Below are 21,394 nucleotides of genomic sequence, written 5' to 3'. Positions count from 1 at the left end.
TTCTTCCTCACTATTTCTCTTGTAATAGCTTCCTGTGTCAAGTTGCGTGCCTTTTGCTAAATGGACACATCTTGCTATGTGGATGTTGTTTGACAAGATGAAAGTGAGTGTGTGTTACTGGAAGATTGATGCTAGGTGGAGTAAAACACATCTGTTTTTTTTCCTCCTCGTTCATAGCTCCATGATTCCGAATGTTTAGGCTCACCTGGATTGTATTAACATGCAGCGCTTCAGTCTCATGGAATCCCAGGCCCAGCCCTGTGGCACTTTCCGTACAAGAGCCACAGCTGCATGGGACTGATTGACAGTCACCCAGTTGTAACACACAGCGGACTAACTGTGCAAATCAAAGGACTTAACATGTAGTCAAACCTATACTGTATCTGTTTTTAAAGCCCTCAATTAAAATTGCAAGAGTAACCAAACCATCTTTGTGGAATCAAAATACAAACTTAAGTAAGTGTTTGGGCCATGTTGTAGCTGGGATATCGGTACTATCTGGACGATCTGTGAGGTCTTTTATCAAAGGGTGGTGAAGTCTGGTGGAAATCTTTTGCCACAGAATGCTTTGGAAGAAGTCAATGGACTGCAAAGGCACGTAGTTAATTCTCTGCCTCAGGAGGGGGTGGAGGCCGGTTCTCTGGATGCTTTCAAGAGAAAGCTAGATAGGGCTCTGAAAAATAGCGGAGTCAGGGGAATATGGGGAGAAGGCAGGAACGGAAGTAATGATGGAAGATGATCAGCCATGCATCATTGAATGTCGGGCAGGGTGCTGGCTCGAAGGCGCCGAATGGCCTACTCCAACACCTATTGTCGTATTGTCTATTGATATTTTTTAAGGGTGGAGATAGATATAGTCTTGAATCTTATGGGTGTCAGATGGTAGGGGAGAAGGCATGAGAATGGGGTTTAGGAGGGAGAGACTAGATCACCTATGAAGGAATGGACGCAGAGTTGAGACTTGATGGGGGCCAAATTGAAAATGAAAAAAAATATGTCTATTCTACTTCTATTCCTTATGAAGCTTAATGACTGACTACTACATCATTACGCAGTCATTTACTTTACCAAATCAAATTGTATTAGGCATGAGAGTAGTTTTTTTTCAATCCCAAGCAAAGGCCTGAATTGTGTTTTGAATTCTTGGGCTTTAATTGCCACCCTCTTTCTTCTTAGCATGGCGAAAGAGCAGCAGTGTGCCTGCCATTGAGAAGCCTACCAGCCATTTGAACTGGTGCGAATAATGCCGCTTGTGGTATTCCTGGTCTCCACCAGTGGCTTGGTGCGTCATATGTAATTATCTGGTCAGAAGAAAGTAAAAGTGCATGTTGGCCTCCTAACAAAATGCCAACGCAAAAGCTAATCACATCGCGCAAACCTGTCAATGTGGCGAGTTTTATAACATAGTCATACATGTCAGGCATCGCAACGAGGGGCCCACAGCTCTGGCTGGTGCACGTTTGTCTTTGAAAAGTAATGTATGAAAAGTTTAAGAATAACGTGACTGAATTAAAACAAAGCATACTGATTGAGGGTTATTGAGGAGAGATAACAAAAAATTGTCGAGGGAGCAAAAGCGGTATGATGTTGTCGATATGGACTTTAGCAGGCGAGCGCATTTGGATAAGGTGTCTCCATGGTAGAATGGCTCTGGAAGGTTAGGATCACAATGGGATTCAGGAAAACTAGCCAATGAAGAGAAGCATCTGGCATAATGAAAGGAAGAAGGCAAGTGTGATGGGGGAAGGTGTTTTAGGACTGGGGACTGGAGACCTAGTGGTGGCCAAGGATTCCCCCCCCCCCCCCCCCCCCGTGCTAGGTCCATTGCAACAAGGTCCAGAGTGCTAGGGAGAGCTAGAGGTGGTTGAGTAAAAGAGTAAGGGGCTCGGTGCTTTAATGAGTAAGGAAAGATGGTACGGCAGCAAGTCTGGAAATGACATTACTGATGATTTCGTCAGAAGTGAGGCGAATTGTGAGGTGAAGCTGCGAAATGAAAAAGGGGATAATCAGTTCTTACTAGGAGTGTACTTGGAGGTAGGGCCCCTAAAAGCAATTGGGAATTAAGAATTAGAAGATTCATACAACCTGGGCTGCCAATGCAACTTGAAAGCCGCATTCATGTCCAATGGCCTCCAAAGTTGGCCTTGCCCCAATTTAGTAATTTTGACTTGTGAAGAACGCCCTCCCTTTCTCTGCATAACGATCATGAAACTTAATAGAAACAGTGGTCGGCTGGTCCCGTAGGAGCTCATCCAAGAACACACTATCATTCAACATGCCCCTCTCTCAATTTCCTACGACCTAGTATCAAGTGTTTGCCCTCTTCCTGTGTGGGGATCGTCCTCTACATATTGCCTGAGGAAACGTTTCCGGACCCACCTGACAAATTCTGCCCCAGATAGACCTTGTTAACGCGGACATATACGCAGTCAATCTTGGGGAAAGTTTATAAACTCAACGACATACGAAGCTTATTTTGTCCTGCATCTGGACCTCGCAATCCTCGTGGGCAATTTGCCCTCTAGATTTGCCGCGGTGGACTATTTGGGGCCACGACATAGTCCCGTGGCAGTGCTCTCCTTTTCTATGTCTCATATGTAGGGCATACTTCGCATTCTCATATAGCCTCCTCATGGACAAACCATCAATACTTGTCATAAACCATCTCGACCAGGGTTCCTGACATCTTCCTTGTAAACAATAAAGTCAACACCTCATCATCTTGGTACTAACCCAGTCCTCTTCTCTCCTGAAGCATCTGTAACATTGGAACTTTAGTTGCCCGGTACTGTCACTCTCCTACTGCAGGTTTCTGGAATGGCTACAATGTCCTGGGTGCGCATGTACCTATCCATGACCTGAGTCAGTTCATCTGCCTTACCCAAGCAGTATCTGCTCCCATTTAATTAAGTGCAAATTCAAACCAACAGGCCTTCCTCGCTCCCGCGCTCTCCCTCTCTCCTGGCCTATGCTGTCGGCACGCCTCTCATCTGCGTTAGGTACTCGCACAAGATCACACCAACCACTTGCGATCTAGTTTTAAAAAAAAAAAACCCGGCCTATGGTGTCGGAAGGAACTGCAGATGCTGTTTTCTTACCAAGGATAGACATAAAATGCCGGAGTAACTCAGGGAGCGGGATCAGGCAGTGGCATCTCTGCATAAAAGGACGGTGGTGACGTTTCGAGAATCAGAGCCCTCTTCCTCTCAGACTGAGCAAACCACCCACCGTTCCCCACGGCCATGTAGCACGTGCGAACGCCTGCCCTGCCAGGATATTTGTTCCGCCTCCAGTTAATGATGCAACTCATCCCTCTTTTAGCAGGTCACCTTTGGCGACCAGAAGAGATCTCCAATGGGTCAGAAATGTCTGAAACCTGACCTCTTAACGCAACGCAACTACCTCAGCCGACACACTAGCACCTGGCAGTTGGGGGCTGGAAGGGCACTCGGCAGAAGATAAATTACCATAGGAGGTCCTGCTTGTTAGCCTTTTAAACCTAACCTCGGCCACTTACTCATCCTTTGCAGTACTCTGCTATTCCTTTCGGCCTACCTATTATCATTTATGCCATACATGACTCCACTTCCCCTGTGAGAGATGTCACTTGATCCATATACATCGATTCCCGGCACTTCCTATGTGGCGTATCTGAAAAGCTACTTAAATGGCCACTATCATATCTGGCCTCCACCCACCATCGTCCTGGAAATATTTGTTTCATGGTCCCCAGCACCACTCTCTGTGTAAAAGAAAACTCAACATCCTTCATTAAACATCCTTTCCCAAACTCACCTTATAGCGATGACGTCGCGACAGCTCAGTGGTGGACATTTTCACAACGCTGGGGAAAAAAGTTCGGAGCTATCTACCCTATCTATGGCGCTCTTGCATCATTTTATATTCTCCTATCGAAGTCTCGCCATTCAAGCGGCTCATACTAAAAAAAACTCCACGTCTATTCAACTTCTCTCCTGAAGGCTGAAAAACCTCCAATCCGGGCAGCATTCCGATAAACCTACGTCCTCTGGGCATCCGTTCCAAGACCTCCACAGCTTTCTTGAAATGGGGCCGACCAGAACTGCATAGCGTACACACGCAGTTACCTCGCGTAACCAAACATACTATAGAGTGACTTCCTTCGCTTATATTCAATGCCACTAGCAAGGAAGACTAGCATACCCCTAGCCATATCTAAGCCACCCTCTACGAATTATGCTGCCTAGACCTTTATTGAGAAACTAGACTAAGTGGGACCCGGTGGGCTACCTAGCTTCAGGCACGGGGAGGGTCATGATATCTCAACGCAATATGCGCACCTCAGCCTAACCAATTTCGCAATATTGTTGGCCATTGGGGGGGTGAGGGGTGCTTTTGGAGAGCTAGTATTAGGTGTTGTGGTCTGAAGGAACACATAGAATCACATAAAACGCCATAAAGGGTCCCTTCAAGACAGTTCATGTAGAACACTCAGTGTTGTGTAGATTCCGGCAGGCTCAGACACTGAGGATTCTAGGGGCCATTGCCCAGTCGCCGATCTTTGCAGCGACTGAGGGCTACCACTTCCGAGACTTTCAGGGGTTTAGAGTGCGCGCGCCACCCCCAAAGCCGGGCGTGGCATTTCATTCTGGGTGAGATTGACAGGAGAGAAAGTAGCGCAAGATTGGTTAAACACTAATATACTCTTGTATTTTTCAGTGATGGGAAAAAATCCATGGGGGGACTGATCATGCGGAAGGAGGGCCTCTGACTAAGAGGGCCAAAAAATCAGCAGCGCATATATGAGAGCATTTCTTCTAAAAGCAAAACAACAGCAAAAACCGGAAGTGGGTCATAAATGAGATCTTATTATAATAGACGAGAACTTGGGCGCCAAGATACATCTTGGGCACATCAATGATGTTAAGGGTTTTGCCATTAATCAGTATACTCTCTTCCTTACCATCAAAAACACTCCGGTGCAATGTGCAACCACCCCACTGTGTACCCGGGTTAATCTCGGCATACTTCCATTGCTCTGGTCCCATTTCTGGCATGGCTTAATGCGTATATCCGCGACAAGGTATCCTCACTGTCTGCACATGGTCTGCAACTATCATACTAAGGTCTGTTTCATCAAAAACTTAAGCCATCACCGTCATTCTAAATTAAGCGTATAGGGCGCATATCTATTATATTTATCTATCTAGCTATCTATGCTATCTACTACTGCTATGCTATCTATCTTCTATCTATCTATCTATCTATCTATCTATCTATCTATATATCTATCTATCTATCTATCTATCTAATCTATCGGCTTTTGAAGCTCACATACTTGTTCTGATTGGGAAACATCTACCTTCACTTTATCCCACTTTCAACATTAGTTCTGTGGAATTCTCATGGCCTTCAGCGAGTGGTGTGAGAGGCCCGGTTCTCGGTGGGGGCTGTTTCAAAAAGGAGAAAGGTCTAGATTAGGGTCTCTTAAAATATTAAACAGGGAGTCAGGGGGATCTGGGGAGTAGGCAGGAACGGTGGTACTGATTGGGGATGATCAGCCATGATCACATTGACTTGGCTGGTGCTTGCTCAAGGGCGTAATGCCTCCTAACACTCATGCCCTATTGTCTATTGTCTAATGAGAGGCTGAATCGGCTGTGTAAACTGTGAATGAGGGTCTTTATGGTCGTGAATTTCATGACACTGACCTACTTAGTGAGATGAAGACATTTGTCAGCGCTGACCCTGCTACCAATATTTGTAAATCAATGTCCTCTCGAAATGACTACTGCTCATCTTATGATAATTAATAGTTTCCTATTGTATGTTTCTCATCATAATATTGAAACTGCATGGTGTAGTACAGTTGTGGCATGCTCTTCTTTAATTTGGCATGTGACAGATATAAATATAGAGCAACTGTTTTTATCGAGGCATAATAATGCTGATAACATTTCTGTTCAGTGGATCACACACGAATCTTGAGGGTTGTTTGAATGAATAACCTTGTATGCTGCACTATAAGAACTTTCAAATCTGTTTCCATCTCCATTACAATACTGCTAGCCTTTTTTGGTTGCTGTCTGATTTTTGATTAAAAGGCATAGTTAGGCCTACGGAGATGTTGTTTTTGTAAATAGAGTTTGTGTCGCTTGAAGAAGTTGATTTACTTTTAAATTTGCAAATCTCATTTTTCAAGTCCGCTATGTCATCTGACAGAAAAGGTCAAAGGGGGTGCAACTGGATTGCAATGAAAAAACGCGGCTGGTGAAAATTTAAAAAATATGGGACTACAGTGGAAGGACAAGCTGTGGTAGCACTGGCCCTTGCGGAAGAGAGACTTAATGGTAATCACTTCATCTCGGGCCGCACATCATGAACATCCTGTACAACATCACGCCTACGTTCTCCTGTGGGCCAAATATATAGTGTACACTGTTGCAGCATAATGCCAGGACTTGTAAACACCTCTCTGGAGTTCAGCTGTGTTTCCCAATTCAGACAGGTAGGAATTAACATTGTTTTACTGATCGTAGTAGGCGCCATTTGTGGCATTCTACAAATAAAAGAACTCTTCCACCAAACAGCTTCCATGCTACCTTGTCTTCCCTTGTCATCCCCCCCCAGTGTGCCTCTTCTGGACTAACTGACTTGATACATACTCATGTGCTCACAATCACATACAATAACTTTCAATGGGCTCGATGGCGGGGTTGTGAGACCCTTCGCAGATCTGAAGATAAGGTCACGACCCATTCCTTCTCTACAGTCAGAGATGCCTGAGTTCCTCCAGCACTTGTGTCTATCCTCGGTGTAAACCAGCATCTTGCAGTTCCTTCGGGCTACACGATATACTTTCAATTCTTGGAACCCCACTACCTTATCTTTACCAGGGAGAACCTGTCCCTCTTCATCGCTCCATTTCCCCACCAGGGAGGCAGCTCAGACCCTCTGGATTCTTCCCTCAACTAGAGACCACAATTCAGTTCCACTAATCGTAGTACTTCTCTCCCAGGCCAAACTTGCCCTTCACCCCTTCACAACCTTTTTTTACAGTCAGATGGTGGCTTCTCGTAGCCATGAGCACCGATGTTCGATGGTGCACTGACTATGGGCGCGCGTCTTGTACAGAGTTTGTATATTCTCGCTGTGACCACATGGCGGTTTTTCTCCGGGGCTCTGCTTTCTAGGTTTCCTCCCACACTCCAATGCAATGCCAGCCAGGTTTCGTGGGCAAAATTGGCATTTGTAAGTTGCCCTAGTGTGTAGGGTGTGCGAATAAGAAGGATAACGGGGGGGAACTAGTGTATCGATGGTCGGTGTGGACATGAGGGCTGAAGGGCGCTGTTTCCACACTGTATCTCTCGAAACTAAAACTCAAATGTTTACTAGATTTGTCAAGATAAAAATGCTGCCTTTTCAAACCTTTGGAATGCCGACACACAAGTGGTGCAGCTGTAGAGTTGCTGCCCTTACAGTGCCAGAGACCCTAAAATATGGACTCGAGACTACGGGCCAGTGGCAGACTGGGTCTAAAGTATATTGCGTTGCCAGGAGACAAAACGGGGCCCCACTTTCAGGCATGGGCCCACTGCGGCCAAGGGAATCGGGGCACTTGCCACGGGCATACAGCCCACCCTTAGGCCAGTCCACCACTGACTATGGGTGCTGTCTGCATTAATATTTCGTTTTAAATTTTTATGTTTTCTATAATTATGGGTCTCCGGGTGGCTCCGGTTTCCTCCCACATTCAAAAAATACATTGGTAGGTTAATTTGGCTTCTGTAAATTGTCCCTATTGTATAGGACCAGACACTAGTGTATGGGGTCCAGATCGCTAGGCCAGCTGGACGACTAAGGGTCGGATTTCCACAACATCTCTAAACTAAACATAAATTGACAACCGTGGTGAGGTCTCCAGCCCTCCCATTAATGCGAACGCTTTAAATCATTTTGATGTTTCACTACTATTTTCATATGTAATGCGCAATCATAAATTTAGAATTTTTTTTAAAAATTTCAGGCTGCCATGCATTAATTTTTCAATCAAAGTTCTGATATTACGTTACAACCAATTTTGTTTCTCTATTAACTCTAGCCCCCTGCAGTCCGCAGAATATAAGCACTCATTTGGTGCTGTAGAATGAAGCTCCCCAGTGCACATAACATCAGTGTGTTGGCACTCGAACAGAGTGAAGGTGGTGCGCAGTGTGTTCTACTACGGCTGTGGCTGAAAGGACTGGAATGGAGGACAGCATACTGTGCACTACAACTCGAAGCAAATCAAAACTGTGATGATCCTAGGCTCCCATGCGGCCAGATATAACCCCATAACTGTGTTAGGCAATGGAACGAGAATTGCACCAGTTGACCAATCGTAGTTCAGCAGCTGTAGAATTGAGCACATGGTAAAAATAGTGCTTTTTATTTTACCAAAATAACTAAAGTCCTGAGAAGTCTAGGAATAGTGTGAATCATTAGAGAAATTAGAAGCACTGTGTGCATCAATAATTATAGCCTTGCATTTGTTTCTCTTAACTAGCAGCGGCAAGTGAGTAAATATTTGCCATAAATTACAGGCTATCAGGCGTTAATTCCCTATTGCAATGATTCGGAATTTGTTACAAAGTGATTTATTTGCCGTTCAGTATCTGTCGATTATTTTTAATCCTATGCTTTCTCCCTTGCCCAGTACCTACCTTGTATCGGCCCCACAGTATGTGGGTCGCTCACGGAGTAACTGTGGAAAATTATCACCATCTCGGTGTTTTGGCGGATCCCAGCAATGGCTCAGAGTCATACCATTGTATAACAGCAAAGAGAATCAATGGCCATTAGGGACCTGTATCCTGCAATACAACAGGCACTGAATGTGAGGTCTCTGAATGTGTACTGTGGTACTGCACTACTACTATATAAACGGTAGAGGCAATCCGCAGGAAGGTAGTGTAACAGCGCACTCAAGCTCCGCTTTAACAGTTAAAAAGGTATGGGTAGGTTCAGGAAAATGATAAGTAATATGTACAATCAGATTCATACAATCACACAGCACTGAAACCGGCCCTTCAGCCCAACTTGTCGCATCTGACCAAGGTGCCCCACATCTACACCAATCCAACGCTGCCATGTTTGTTCAAAACAATATCGCTCTAAACCTTTCGTATGCCATGCCCACATGTTTAAATGTGATAAAGAACCTGCCTCCTATCTGGCAGCTTGTTCCAACATATCCACCACCTCTGTGTGAAAAGTTGCCCATCTGCCAGTTCCTGAAATCTTTCCCGCTCTCACCTTAAACCTATGTCCTCTGGTTGGAACATAGAATATGAGAACAGTACAGCACTCACCTCGTCTCATGCCCCCTCTCTCTCTGTCATCTAGTTGGCCCCCTCTCTCTGTGTCTCTGCCCCTAAAGACCCCCTCTCTCTCTCGCTCTCTGCTGCCCCTCTCCTGTCTCTCGCTGGGCCCCGCCTCCTCCTGCTGTCTCTGCCTGCCTCTCTCTGAGTCCTCTGCCACTCTCTTCTGTCTGCCTGCCGCCTCTCTGTCTGTCTCTGCCCCCTCCTCCTCTCGTATGCCATCTATACTCTACACCCCCCCCCGCCTTCCCTCTCTGCCAGACACGCCCTGCGATGTTGGGGGCTATGCTGAGCGGGATAGGTCGAGATGGAAGGGCGGGGGATGGCAATATCAAAATTATCACGCGATGGTATGAATAATATTAAGTACCTTATCAAGGGGGGGTTGGTTTTTTTTTGGGGGGTTAGAGGGGTGCCGGGGGGGGGGGGGCCCTGGGGGGGGATGGGGGTGTGGGGGGGTGGTTTAGGTGAGGAGGGGGGGGGGGGGTGGGGTTAGTGAATGTAGTGGGTTATGAGTAGTTGGGTGCGTGGTTCTGTGGTGTGGTACAGTTACGCTTTTACAGGCTGCCCCGGCCACCTGCACCACATCCGCGCGTTGAGTGGGGGACGGGTTCTCCCTTGGTGTCTAGTGCTCCTTTAAACATTCAACTCCGCTCTCACCTTACAGTTATAAGCCCACTAGTTTTTATAATATTCCCTTTCAGGGGAATATGATTCTGACTGTTACTGCGCTATTATGCCTTCGCATATGATGTTTTATACTTCTGCCTTTCCAGAATGAAAGTCAATCCAAGTCCTGTCAAACCTCTTCCTGTAGCTATACTAACCCAAATCCAGACCAGCATTCTCGCTAAAAACCACTCTCTGTGACCTATCGCAAATCCAGCACCATCCTATCCACAGTCAATGGGGTGGTCGACCAGAACCCTGCGTGGGCAATACTCCACATGCTCTGCCGCTAACCAAAGAACACTATAAAGTTTCACCATGAATGACTCAATTCATAGAACATAGGACATAGCACAGCTACAGTACAGGAGCAGGCCCTTTGGCCCACAATGCCTCTTGTGTTGAACATGATGGCTAGCTGAACTGATCTCATCTGACTACATGATCCTTATCCGCCGCTAATTCCGGCTGCACTTCTATCGTGCCTATCTAAAATGTTCTTACATGCCACACTTTGTATCTGCCTCTCGAACACTTACCCTTGACAATGTCCTTTCGCGGCCTCTACCACCCATCTGTGTAGAAACTTGCCCCGTGCAAGTCCATTAAACTTTCCACCTCTCGACCTTATAGCTATGCCTCTTTAATGCCTAGAAGCATTTATCACCCTGGGGAGAGCAAAGGGTGACAACAAAAAGGTCTAACAAAACTAAAGTCCAAAAGTAAACATCACCCTCCCACAATGTAAGGTCCGAAATTCTGGGCACCACATGACATAATGTGGAATTTAGGCCCTCTTTTTCATGTCTAACAGTTATGTTGCTCAATTCTTATATATAGCCATTACTATATATAGATAGTGTGATACAGTGTGGGGAACGGTGTCCTCTGGTTCCCAACTTGCCACACCGGTCAACATTGTCCCAGCTAGCATTAATCCCCACATGCCTGGGTTTGGTCCTATACCCCTCCAAACTCCTGTTCTCAGTCCATGCTACCCTGTCTAACTGTTTCTTAAAACGTTGAGAATGAGTCCAGAGCCTCAACTACCCGTCCTCTGGCAGCTTGTTCCATACACCCACCACCCTCTTGTGTGAAAAGGATTACCCCTCCCCTGATTCCCCATATTAAATTTATTTCCCTTTCACCTTAACTATGTCATCTGGTCCTCGATTCACCTACTCTGAGCAAAGAGGCGGTGTGCATCAGTCTACGCCAATCTATTCCCTATCTTATTTTATAACCTCTATTAAGATATACCCCGCCATCCACCTGCGCTCGCTTACACGGGAGATAGAATCCCAGTCTACTCAACCTCCTCTCGCAGCCAGCAGACCCACCTCTCTCTAGTCCTGGCAACATCCTTAGTAAATCTCTGTGTATCCTTTCCGAACTGCCCTACAATGGGCTCAGTTTATTACCTTTTCTCGTTGCCAGTACCGTGTGTGTGCATCCCAGAAGGGTTGATGCGCTCACACATGGAGCTGTGATGCTGGACATAGTGCGGCTCTCCTGGGAGTTCAGTGAAGTGGGCAATATCATACGTGGGCTACTGCAGAAGGGTAGCAACGTGTGCAGCAATGCAGTGCAATGATACACTGTGTGATATCACCGACCTGCACTGTGGAGAGAGTCACTACACCCTCTCTGCAGTTTTGCGATTGATGGACAGCTGTGACAGGTGGCTGAAAGTCCATTCCATCACAAGGAGAACAGGTTAAATGCAGAGAAGTTTTGATGTTTCAGTCACGATAGAGAGGGAGTGTGGAGGAGTTGCTACTAAGCTAATCGGTGAGACTGTCGTTAGGCAGCACTTAAGATTTGAGTGATATTACGGGAGGTTCATCCACTCGAGGTAATTTAGATAGAGCTCTCAATAATAAGAAAATGCCCACGTGCAAATGCTAGTCAGATTGTACTGCAGGCCCCACCGAATAGCAAGCAGGAGATAGTATAGCAAGAGATGCATAGCCAAATTACCAAAAGATGACAAAGCAACAGGGTTGTCTTTGTGAAATATAGCTTCCCGAATTATTGACTTCAAGTGAAAAATCAGTGGCCAACTTTGTTAATGCTTAGACATAGTAATAACATTGGGTGAGGGTGTTATCCAACAGAATTTCTTGAAAACAATCGTGAGGCGACAATGCAATCCAGAACGAGAAGAGAGACATGCTGGTCTTTTTAGCTTAGTTTGTTAGTATAGATACAGCATGGAAAACAGGCCATGCGATCCACTGAGTAGAACACACCGACCAGGCGATCACCCGTACACAAGTTCGATTCTACACACTCAGATGTGCGACAATTTATAGACACCACTCATTACTTAAACCTGCGAGCGTCTTTGGAATGAGGGGAAAACTGAAGCACCCAGAGAAAAACCCACATGGACAACATCCTCTCCACATCCACTCTATCCTAGGCCTTTCACTATTGGGTAAGTTTCAATGAGGTTCCCCTTCATCCTTCTAACTTCCAGCTAGCACATGGCCAGTGCTGTCAAACGCTCATCCTACATTAACCCAATCATTCCCACGATCATTCTCGTAAACCTCCTCTGGACCCTCTCAAGCACCAGCACATCCTTTCTCAAATATGGGGCCCAAAACTGCTCATTATATTTCAAATGCTGTCTAACCATATTATGGTCACTACCTCATAGGAGTTCCTTTACCTTAAGCTCCCTAATCAAATCTGTTTGTTACACAATACCAAATACAGAATTGCCTTTTCCTAGTGGGTTCAACTACAGGCTGCTCTAAGAAGCCACTGTGTAGGCTTGAAGATGCTCAAGGGCTGAGGGTCCTCTAAAACTGCCTTTATCTCTATCCCCCTGTCTGCTTCACTTGCACTCACACCTTCCTCCTGACCACAGACCAAGTTGGAAGCAGCTACTCCGACAGGCGTGCCTGCCTCCAGAAATCTCCAGTCATTCTTCTAAGCTCCTCAATAATACATAAGATCATAAGGTCATAAGGGATAGTAGAGTCGAATTAGGCTTTTCGGGCCCATCAAAGTCTACTCCGCCATTCAATCAGGGCCTGATCTATCTCCCTCCTAATCCCATTCTCCTGCCTTCTCCCCATAATCCCGTGCACCGCGTACTAATCTAGAATCAATCTATCTCTGCTCTTAAATATATCCCCTGACTTGTCTATACAGCCTTCTGTGGCAAAGAAATTCCACAGATTCACCACCCTCTGACGACAGAAATTCCTCCTGATCTCCTTCCTAAAAGAGGGGCCTTTAATTCTAAGGCTATGTCCTTAGTCCTAGACTCTTCCAGCCAATGAAAAATCCTCTTCTCTCCACTCTATCCAAGCCTTTTACTATTCTGTTTGTTTCAATGAGATCCCCCAACCCTCAAATCATTCGTCTAAACCATAACAACGAATACAGCACAGTGCCGCTCAAATGGGCTCATCATAGGTTAACCCAATCATTCCTTCAAGTCAAGTCCAGTCAAGTTTATTTGTCACACACACATATACGAGATGTGCAGTGAAAATGATAAGTGGCAAATCTTCCTGGGAAGATTTTTGTAAAACCTTCCTCTGGACCCCTCTCCTGAGCGCAGCAGCACACCCTTCCTCAGATCATGGTGCCGCAAATTGCTCACAATATTCCCAAATGCGGCCTGACCAGCACCTTATAGAGCCCTCAAACATTGCATCCCTGTTTTTAACAGGCCAGTCGTCACTCAGTCTCTCCTCACATTGCAAACTCCTCCCATCCTGGGTACGGTCCTCATCAACCTTCTCTGCACTCATTCTATGAGAGTTTTTATTTTCTTGGGTAAGGAAAGAACCCACAACTATATATCAAGCTCTGGGTGTACTTGCAGCGGAAGCCCCAATATAAAAAAACGGCAATCATTCAATAACCTCAATACGTTTACCTGCTGTGCTCAACAACTTCTCCTCATCTCTTCCCTTTGCATTTTCAGCCTCGTGTATCCCCGACAGAATCTCGATGTCCAACTCCACTGCGACACAAACGGTGCTTCAGTGTTGTGGAGCCCCACTAAAGGTGGCAGTGTCTTACTCCGCCACAGCCAGAAGGAAGCGATGGACACACAGTTTACTGTGAGACAGTCAATACAGAATGTCAGATAGTGAACCTGTACGGTGGACAGCTGTATAATGTAACCCTGACAGCACTGGACGAGGTGTGTGACGCCTCACAAAGCTCTCGGCTTGAATTCAACACCGGTAGGTCTGTTGCATTGAATAGAATGATTGAAAACCTGTCCAACTAATCCACTCAGTTATTTTGCATGTCTTTCATTCATTTCTTCTATATCTCTCTATATCATCATTTATATCTCTCGTTTCCCTATCCATTGACTCTCAGTCTGAAGAAGGGTCTCGACCCGAAATGTCACCCATTCCTTTTCTCCAGAGATACTGTCTGAGCCTCTAAGTTACTCCAGCTTTTTGAGTCTATCTTCGGTTTAAACGAGCATCTGCAGTTCCTTCCGACACGCTCACTTAATGTGCTTATAATAACCATATAAACCATATAACAATTACAGCACGGAAACAGGCCATCTCCACCCTTCTAGTCCGTGCCGAACACATAATCTCCCCTAGTCCCATATACCTGCGTTCAGACCATAACCCTCCATTCCCTTCTCATCCATATAACTATCCAATTTATTTTTAAATGATAAAAACGAACATGCCTCCACCACCTTCACTGGAAGCTCATTCCACACAGCTACCACTCTCTGAGTAAAGAAGTTTCCCCTCATGTTACCCCTAAACGTCAGTCCCTTAATTCTCAAGTCATGTCCCCTTGTTTGAATCTTCCCTACTCTCAGTGGGAAAAGCTTTTCCACGTCAACTCTGTCTATCCCTCTCATCATTTTAAATACCTCTATCAAGTCCCCTCTTAACCTTCTGCGCTCCAAAGAATAAAGCCCTAACTTGTTCAACCGCTTTCTCTGTTTGTTTGAGGATTTCACACGGACTGAAATTGCCGCACTTTGTTTTTTTCTATATGTTTAAATCAGTTCACTACTGTTGTTGAGACACATGCAGATGGTTTGATTATGTCAAGTGTTTTTTCTTCTTCTTGCGTATGGCGTGCACAGCCTAAAGTTGTAGATCGAGGGTCGACATCCAGGCCAGGACAGCATCAGTTGCTGCGTGGATGGCTTTGATGCCACCAGGGAAAAGCCTCAGTGAGCAGTCATTCACGATGGTGTGGGATGGTCTGGTCTGGATGTCCCGCAGACAAATAGATGTCAAGTGCTGTCTTCATACTTCATGAACTGGCGTTTGCAAAGTTGTGCTTGCTGAATTGGTAACCTCTACTGTTTTCAGCTACAGGTTGTTCAGATTTCGACAGTCTGTTTGCTGATCCAAAAAATCCCTGCACTCCCAATATGTCAGTACCACGCTTGTGTTGTAATTCCTGCACTGAAACACTAGGATGATTATCTCCACAACCAGTTATGCCAATGCAATCATGATGGTAGCGTTGCATTTATTTAGAGATGTAGCATGAAAACAGCCACTTCTGCCCACCGAGTCCACGCTGACTATCGATCCACACTACTTCTATGTTATCCCACCTTTGCATCCGCTCCCGACACACCAGGGCCAATGTACAGTGGCCAATTAACCTACAAACCCGCACACCTTTGGGATATGAGAGGGAACCAGAGCGCCCAGAGGAAACCTATGCGATTACAGGGAGAACGTGCAAACTCCACAAAGACAGCATCCAAGGTCTCTGGGTCTCTGGCGCTGTGAGGTAGCGGCTCTGCCAGCTGCACCACACTCCCACCCCAGGGAGAAGTCTGGACAAATTGTTGCTGAAAAGAGTGGAGCTTACAAATCAGCCAACGCAACAGTGTCTTCCTTTGAGAGAGTCTTTTTGCTGTAAAAACATCTCAACTTTTTCTTTCTTGACTGTTGCGTTAGTAGAAGCCAAATGTATGTTATTGAAAGTACATTTTTCAAAGGGTCGTAAAATATTTGTCATGGGTACCAAAATATTCAGCATAGCTCTGATTGTGTACATTTGTATTGTAGACATTCACCCACTTGTCATAATCTGTTTATGTTTCTACACTTTGCAGCACCTTGTGCACCAGAGGACATCTCCACCAGTCTGAACTGTGCCACCAAGAGTACATCAGTGGCCTGGGAGGAGAGTGATGGGGCGATGTGGTACATTACAACAGCAGAAGGACAAGATGGACACATTTCACAGTGTAACACAACGGGGACAAGCTGTGAATTCATGGACCTGCACTGTAGTCAAACGTACTCACTAACTGTAACAGCGATGGACAGTTACTGTCAGAGTATAAGTGTCGTTATTGAAACTGATCCAGGTAGGATTTCTAAAGATCTTTTTGATTTGTGGGAATGCTCCAATTGAAACTACTTGTCTGAGATCTAAAATGCCAACAAGGCTGGGCAGCACAGGATTGTTCTTGTAGTATAAGGATGGCAGCTAATCCCAGGCAATTTATGTATCCCTAGTATGGAATTGCTCCTCAGATCCAACATGAGAGGCATTTTGAAATCACTCCCAGTGCAGTGTCTCATTAGACAGTGGCTGGAAAACCCTTTCCTGAAGCTGTGCTTCAATGTCTTTCCTGAAGGTTAATCATCTCAGTCGCAGGACTCCACAAAAGGAGCCCCTCACAGATGTACCGAACACTCTGCTCTACATGTCTTTAAGGCAGAGATAGATAGATTATTGATTAGTACTGGTGTCAGGGCTAATGGGGAGAAGGCAGGAGAATGGGTTGAGGAGGGATAGATAGATCAACCATGATTGAATGGCGGAGTAGACTTGATGGGCCGAATGACCTCATTCTGCTCCTATCACCTATGAATTCATGTCTCCCCAGAACCCTGCCATTCACTGCGGAGGTCCTGCCCTGGTTAGACTTCTGAAAATGCAACACTTTGCAATTCTCCTGTTAAACTCCATCAATCATTCCTCAGTTTTAGAAAAGAATCGGTTTTAGAATAGATAGGAACAAACAATTACAATGAGAACACAGTTTGCTTCCTGCTTGTTAGTTTGAAGTACATGACAGGCATATTCACATCACTACATGTTCATCAGGTTTGGACAATCTTATTGATTTAGAATATTTCATTTGGATTAATATCAGGACCAGAGCATTTTCACAAGGTACCAATTTATTTTTGGACCAATTCAGGGCTCAGTCATAAGTTATACTCTCAATGAATTGAACATCTCCAACTAGGAATCTAGTTATTGCAATTGAATCTCTTCATAGAAACATAGAAATATAGGTGCAATAGTGGGCCATTTGGCCCTTCGAGCCAGAACCGCCATTCAATATGATCATGGCTGATCATTTAAAATCAGTACCCCTTTCCTATTTTTTCCCCATATCCCAGGGTTCCTTTAGCCCTAAGAGCTAAATCTAGTATCACATCCAACATGTGTTTATTCTCTGAGGCCACAAATGAAAGAAAATCAGTCAGCACTGTTTCTAACTCAGCAGATGCTGTCTGATCTGTTGAGTATTTTATGTTTAATTTCAGAATTGGAGCACCTGCCATTTTTACTTTTCAAAATCATTCAGTGGTTGACAGAATTGAAACAAATGGCAGAATAGACTCAAGATAAATAGGATTTTCCAAAGTACTTCCCCTCTCTGTGATAAATGTCAATTTCAAGAAGCCAATGTAACTCACACTTTTGTAACTTGTATAAAAATGCAAACATTTTGGATGGACATTTAAACACATTTCTCTAAAGTTATCGATAATCAACTGGACCCAGATCCAAAATTAATAATATTAGGATAATCAGAAACTTTACGATAAGCCAGAGACACTTTCTTGATTACAGTTTAATAACTGGAAAAAAATTAATACTTAAATTTTGGAAAAAACCAACAACCCCCACAATTAAAATGTGGATTACGGAAATGACCGAGACCTTGCATTTGGAAAAAATAAGATTTGTCTTAATTGACAAACGAGAACTATTTTTAAAAATATGGTCTCCATTTATTGAATTTTTTTAAATTAAACTGGTTTAACACAAAATTAAAGTCATAACTTGAGTTTAGGGTTGGATGAACAACTATACTCAACATCTCCCGGATCTATCTCCACAATCTTTATATTTGTAATATCCTTTCCTTTTTGTTCTTCTTTCTTTTCTATTAGTTTACAGTTTCTCGTATCTCTTTCTTTCTCTATTTTCTTTTCTTTAAAAAAAACTTTAAAAATTGAAGCTATGTAAGAACTCTGTAACCGGTTTGTCTTTTATTATCATTTGTACATTTGCTTTTAATAAAAACATTATAAAAATAAAAAAAAGAATAGACTCAAGAGGCTGGATTGTTCACTCCTTTAGTTTAATTCAGAGATACAGCGCGGAAACAGGCCTTTCAGCCCATCGAGTCTGTGCCGACCAGCGAATCCCCGCACATTAACACTATCCTACACACACACTATGTACATTTAAAAAAATTATACCAAGGCAATTAATCTACAAACCTATACGTCTTTGGAGTGTGGGAGGAAACTGAAGATCTAGGAGAAAACTCCTGCAGGTCACGGGACGAACTTACAAACTCTGTATAGTCAGCACCCGTAGTCAGGACCCGTAGTCTGGCGCTGTAAGGCAGCAGTTCTACCGCTACGCCACCGTTCCGCTCCAATGTCCCTCCCAATGCATTGTTTTGCCATTTGAAATGCCACACTGATATCTTATTTATCTTTCCTCCTCTCCAAAAGCTCCTTGTCCGCCTCAGAACGTACATGCTGATAGTGTTGCCCTCACTGCCTCTGTAACGTGGGAGATAAGTAATCTCACAGTGTGGTATGCTGCAACAGCGGAGGGCAGCGATGGACACACGGCCACTTGTACCACGTCCGAAACAAACTGTGTAATCCCAGATCTTCACTGCAGCCAAACGTACAGCATTTCCGTCCTCGCAATTGGTGAAACCTGCAGCAGTCTCCAAGGCTCCAGTTACGAAATTCATACAGGTAACACACAAAGAGGGTTTCGCTTTACATATCATTTTATGACCTCCTTAGTACATTATAATGCGTTTCAGAATTTGATGTTTATTATTCATTAATAAGATTGCCAGTAAGGGTAATGTGTATCGGCGATCATCGGTTGGGAGAATGAGTGCGAGTAAAGGGGCTGTCCCACTGCAGGTGACCTAATCCGCGCATTAAGAAGCGTGTCTTCGACCTTCAAGCTCGAGGGCACTCCGCCTGGAAAACCTCGAGTTGGACCGACCCGTCCGCGTTGAAACCGCCGCGAGCTGGATCGACCAAACGCGCACCAGGCAAAGACACCACACACACACATCACACCATCTCTGTGCTCGCGCGTTGGTGAAACCTGGAGCATGCAGTCCTCTCCAAGGCTCCACAGTAATAACGAAGAAAATATATCCCTCTTTATATCCAGAATGTACAGGATGAATAGTGACTTGGTCTCTTATTGATTCAAATCGGTGTTACTTATAGAAGACAGAGGGCAGCGGGGGAAAGACAATATTCAGTCGGGCTTTCTGTAAGCAGTGTAGGATCTGCGCTGGGACCGCTGCTGTTTGTGATTATATATATATATATATATATATATATATATATATAAATGACTTGGACGTAAACCTAGATGGGTCGGTTAGTAAGTTTGCACTTGACACCACGATTGCTGGGGTCATGGTTTGTGAAGAAAGCTGTCAAAGTCTACAGTAGGATATAGATCAGATACAGAAATGTGTGGTGAAACGGCAAATGTGAGGTGTTGCACTTTGGGAGGTCAAGTGTAAGGAGAAAATATACAATTTTACTTCGGAGTCACGTGAGTGACTACGTGAAGAGCCCGCTCAGCACGCATGCGCGGCATTGCGTTCAGCAGTGCAACAGCGGCCGCATCGGGAGTCAGGCGCTCCCGCTACAGGTGAAAGAACGGGCCATCAGGTAAGTACCCTGAGGTCGGGTTTTTCTTTCACAGGGAGCCTTCTGCTTTCAGGCAGAGAAGAAAGGCTCTTGGACAAACCTGTCCTCCGCTCAACTCCACGGAGGAGCGTTCCATCTGGGGGGGGGGGCAGCAACAAGGCAGTAGGACCGCTTACCGGGCGCTCCGCTATTCCCCGACACCGTGCCGAGCCCAGCCCACTAGCGCCTGAGCAGCGGGCTGGAAGTAAAGCTACCGAAGAAGCGTCCGGCCAGTGTCTTCCGACTTGTCGGACGGGGACGTCTCTCCACCCGCCCGGGGAGGGGAGACAGCCGCCTGAGCCGCATGGAGCGGCTCCTGGAGCAGGAGCTCCAGCGAGACGCGCTTCGTGAGGGGCGCTCCTGCAGGGGGATTTCAGGCACTCCCTCCACAGTGTCTTGTGCACTGCCCATTGCTTCCTCCTTACCCGAGGGTAGCTTTGGTGACCAGGACTAGGCTGGATAAGAAGAGGGGACGCTGGCTGAAGATGTCGGGAGTATGCAAGGGGTGCAGGAACAGGAAGAGCTGCTAGGTGTGGGCAACCCCACGTGCAGGAGGCCGTTAAAGGCCAAACTAGCGGCCAGCATTAACCACCTCTCCAACAGGCCCCTACAGGAGCAGGTAGTCAATGAGGCCTTAGAAACGTATACAGAGAAATGTGAGTCCCTTAAAGTGCCGGCTGTAAACAACCAAAACTGGGGGCACGTTGGGGCAAATATTCGGAACCAGGAGCTAAAACTGCAGCGGATCCTCAGGCTCCTGACGTCAGCCATCACATCGTTTGCTCGTTCCGTGGACAAATACGGAGGATGATCACAACCTTCGTAAACAAATCAATAAAACCTGCCATATAAAATCCTAAATTTGTGGGGTTGTGCATAACCCCAGCCCACTGAGGGCCAGACACCAATGCTCTTTTGGCAACTTCACAAAAGATATGAAGGATATTGGAACAACGAGGCCTTAAAAAAACTTTCGGTCTCATGATGCAGGCCCCGGGACAAGCTCAGCATACCAAAAAATCCTCCATTAATTTGAGGTAGCAGACAAACAGGCATAACTATCCCATGCTCTTGGGCACCCTATCGCGTTCCATCAGTCGAAGTTATACCATATGGACACCCTGCTGGTGTAAAGCTCTACCCATATGGACTGGTGTAATTCGGGGTCCGCATTCTATCCCCGGAAGTCTTCTTTAGACCAGGGCCCCCAGAGCGGACCCCATGGAAAAATGCGCCACCCCCCCCCCACATCGCCGCCATGTGCAGACAATGTGCCCCTAAGAAAAACTCGTTGGAATGCCGGCAGGAAACCAGAACAATACCCATAACCATGGAGGTAGGTGGGTCTGGTTCCTACCAGCGTTTAGAAAAGGGCTTAATACTAACAGGGGGGAGATTACACCTGTTTTAAGA

At 45.5% G+C, this 21,394-nt stretch overlaps 1 protein-coding gene across 1 annotated transcript in view; it reads left to right on the top strand.

The window, feature by feature from the left end:
- Positions 1–1,896: 1,896 nt before the first annotated feature.
- LOC129700663 (fibronectin type III domain-containing protein 7-like) overlaps positions 1,897–21,394 on the top strand; it is a 41,119-nt gene continuing 21,621 nt past the window's right edge. The window contains exons 1-6 of the mRNA XM_055641244.1: positions 1,897–2,034; positions 4,495–4,631; positions 13,957–14,095; positions 15,338–15,401; positions 16,099–16,356; positions 18,857–19,012. Of these exons, the coding sequence (XP_055497219.1) occupies positions 1,897–2,034; positions 4,495–4,631; positions 13,957–14,095; positions 15,338–15,401; positions 16,099–16,356; positions 18,857–19,012 (892 nt within the window). The remainder of the gene's footprint in view (positions 2,035–4,494; positions 4,632–13,956; positions 14,096–15,337; positions 15,402–16,098; positions 16,357–18,856; positions 19,013–21,394) is intronic.

This window comes from Leucoraja erinacea, chromosome 10 (assembly GCF_028641065.1).
Source record: "Leucoraja erinacea ecotype New England chromosome 10, Leri_hhj_1, whole genome shotgun sequence".
NCBI classification, from domain to species: Eukaryota; Metazoa; Chordata; class Chondrichthyes; order Rajiformes; family Rajidae; genus Leucoraja; species Leucoraja erinaceus.
This window is presented reverse-complemented; position numbering and strand designations above follow the sequence as displayed.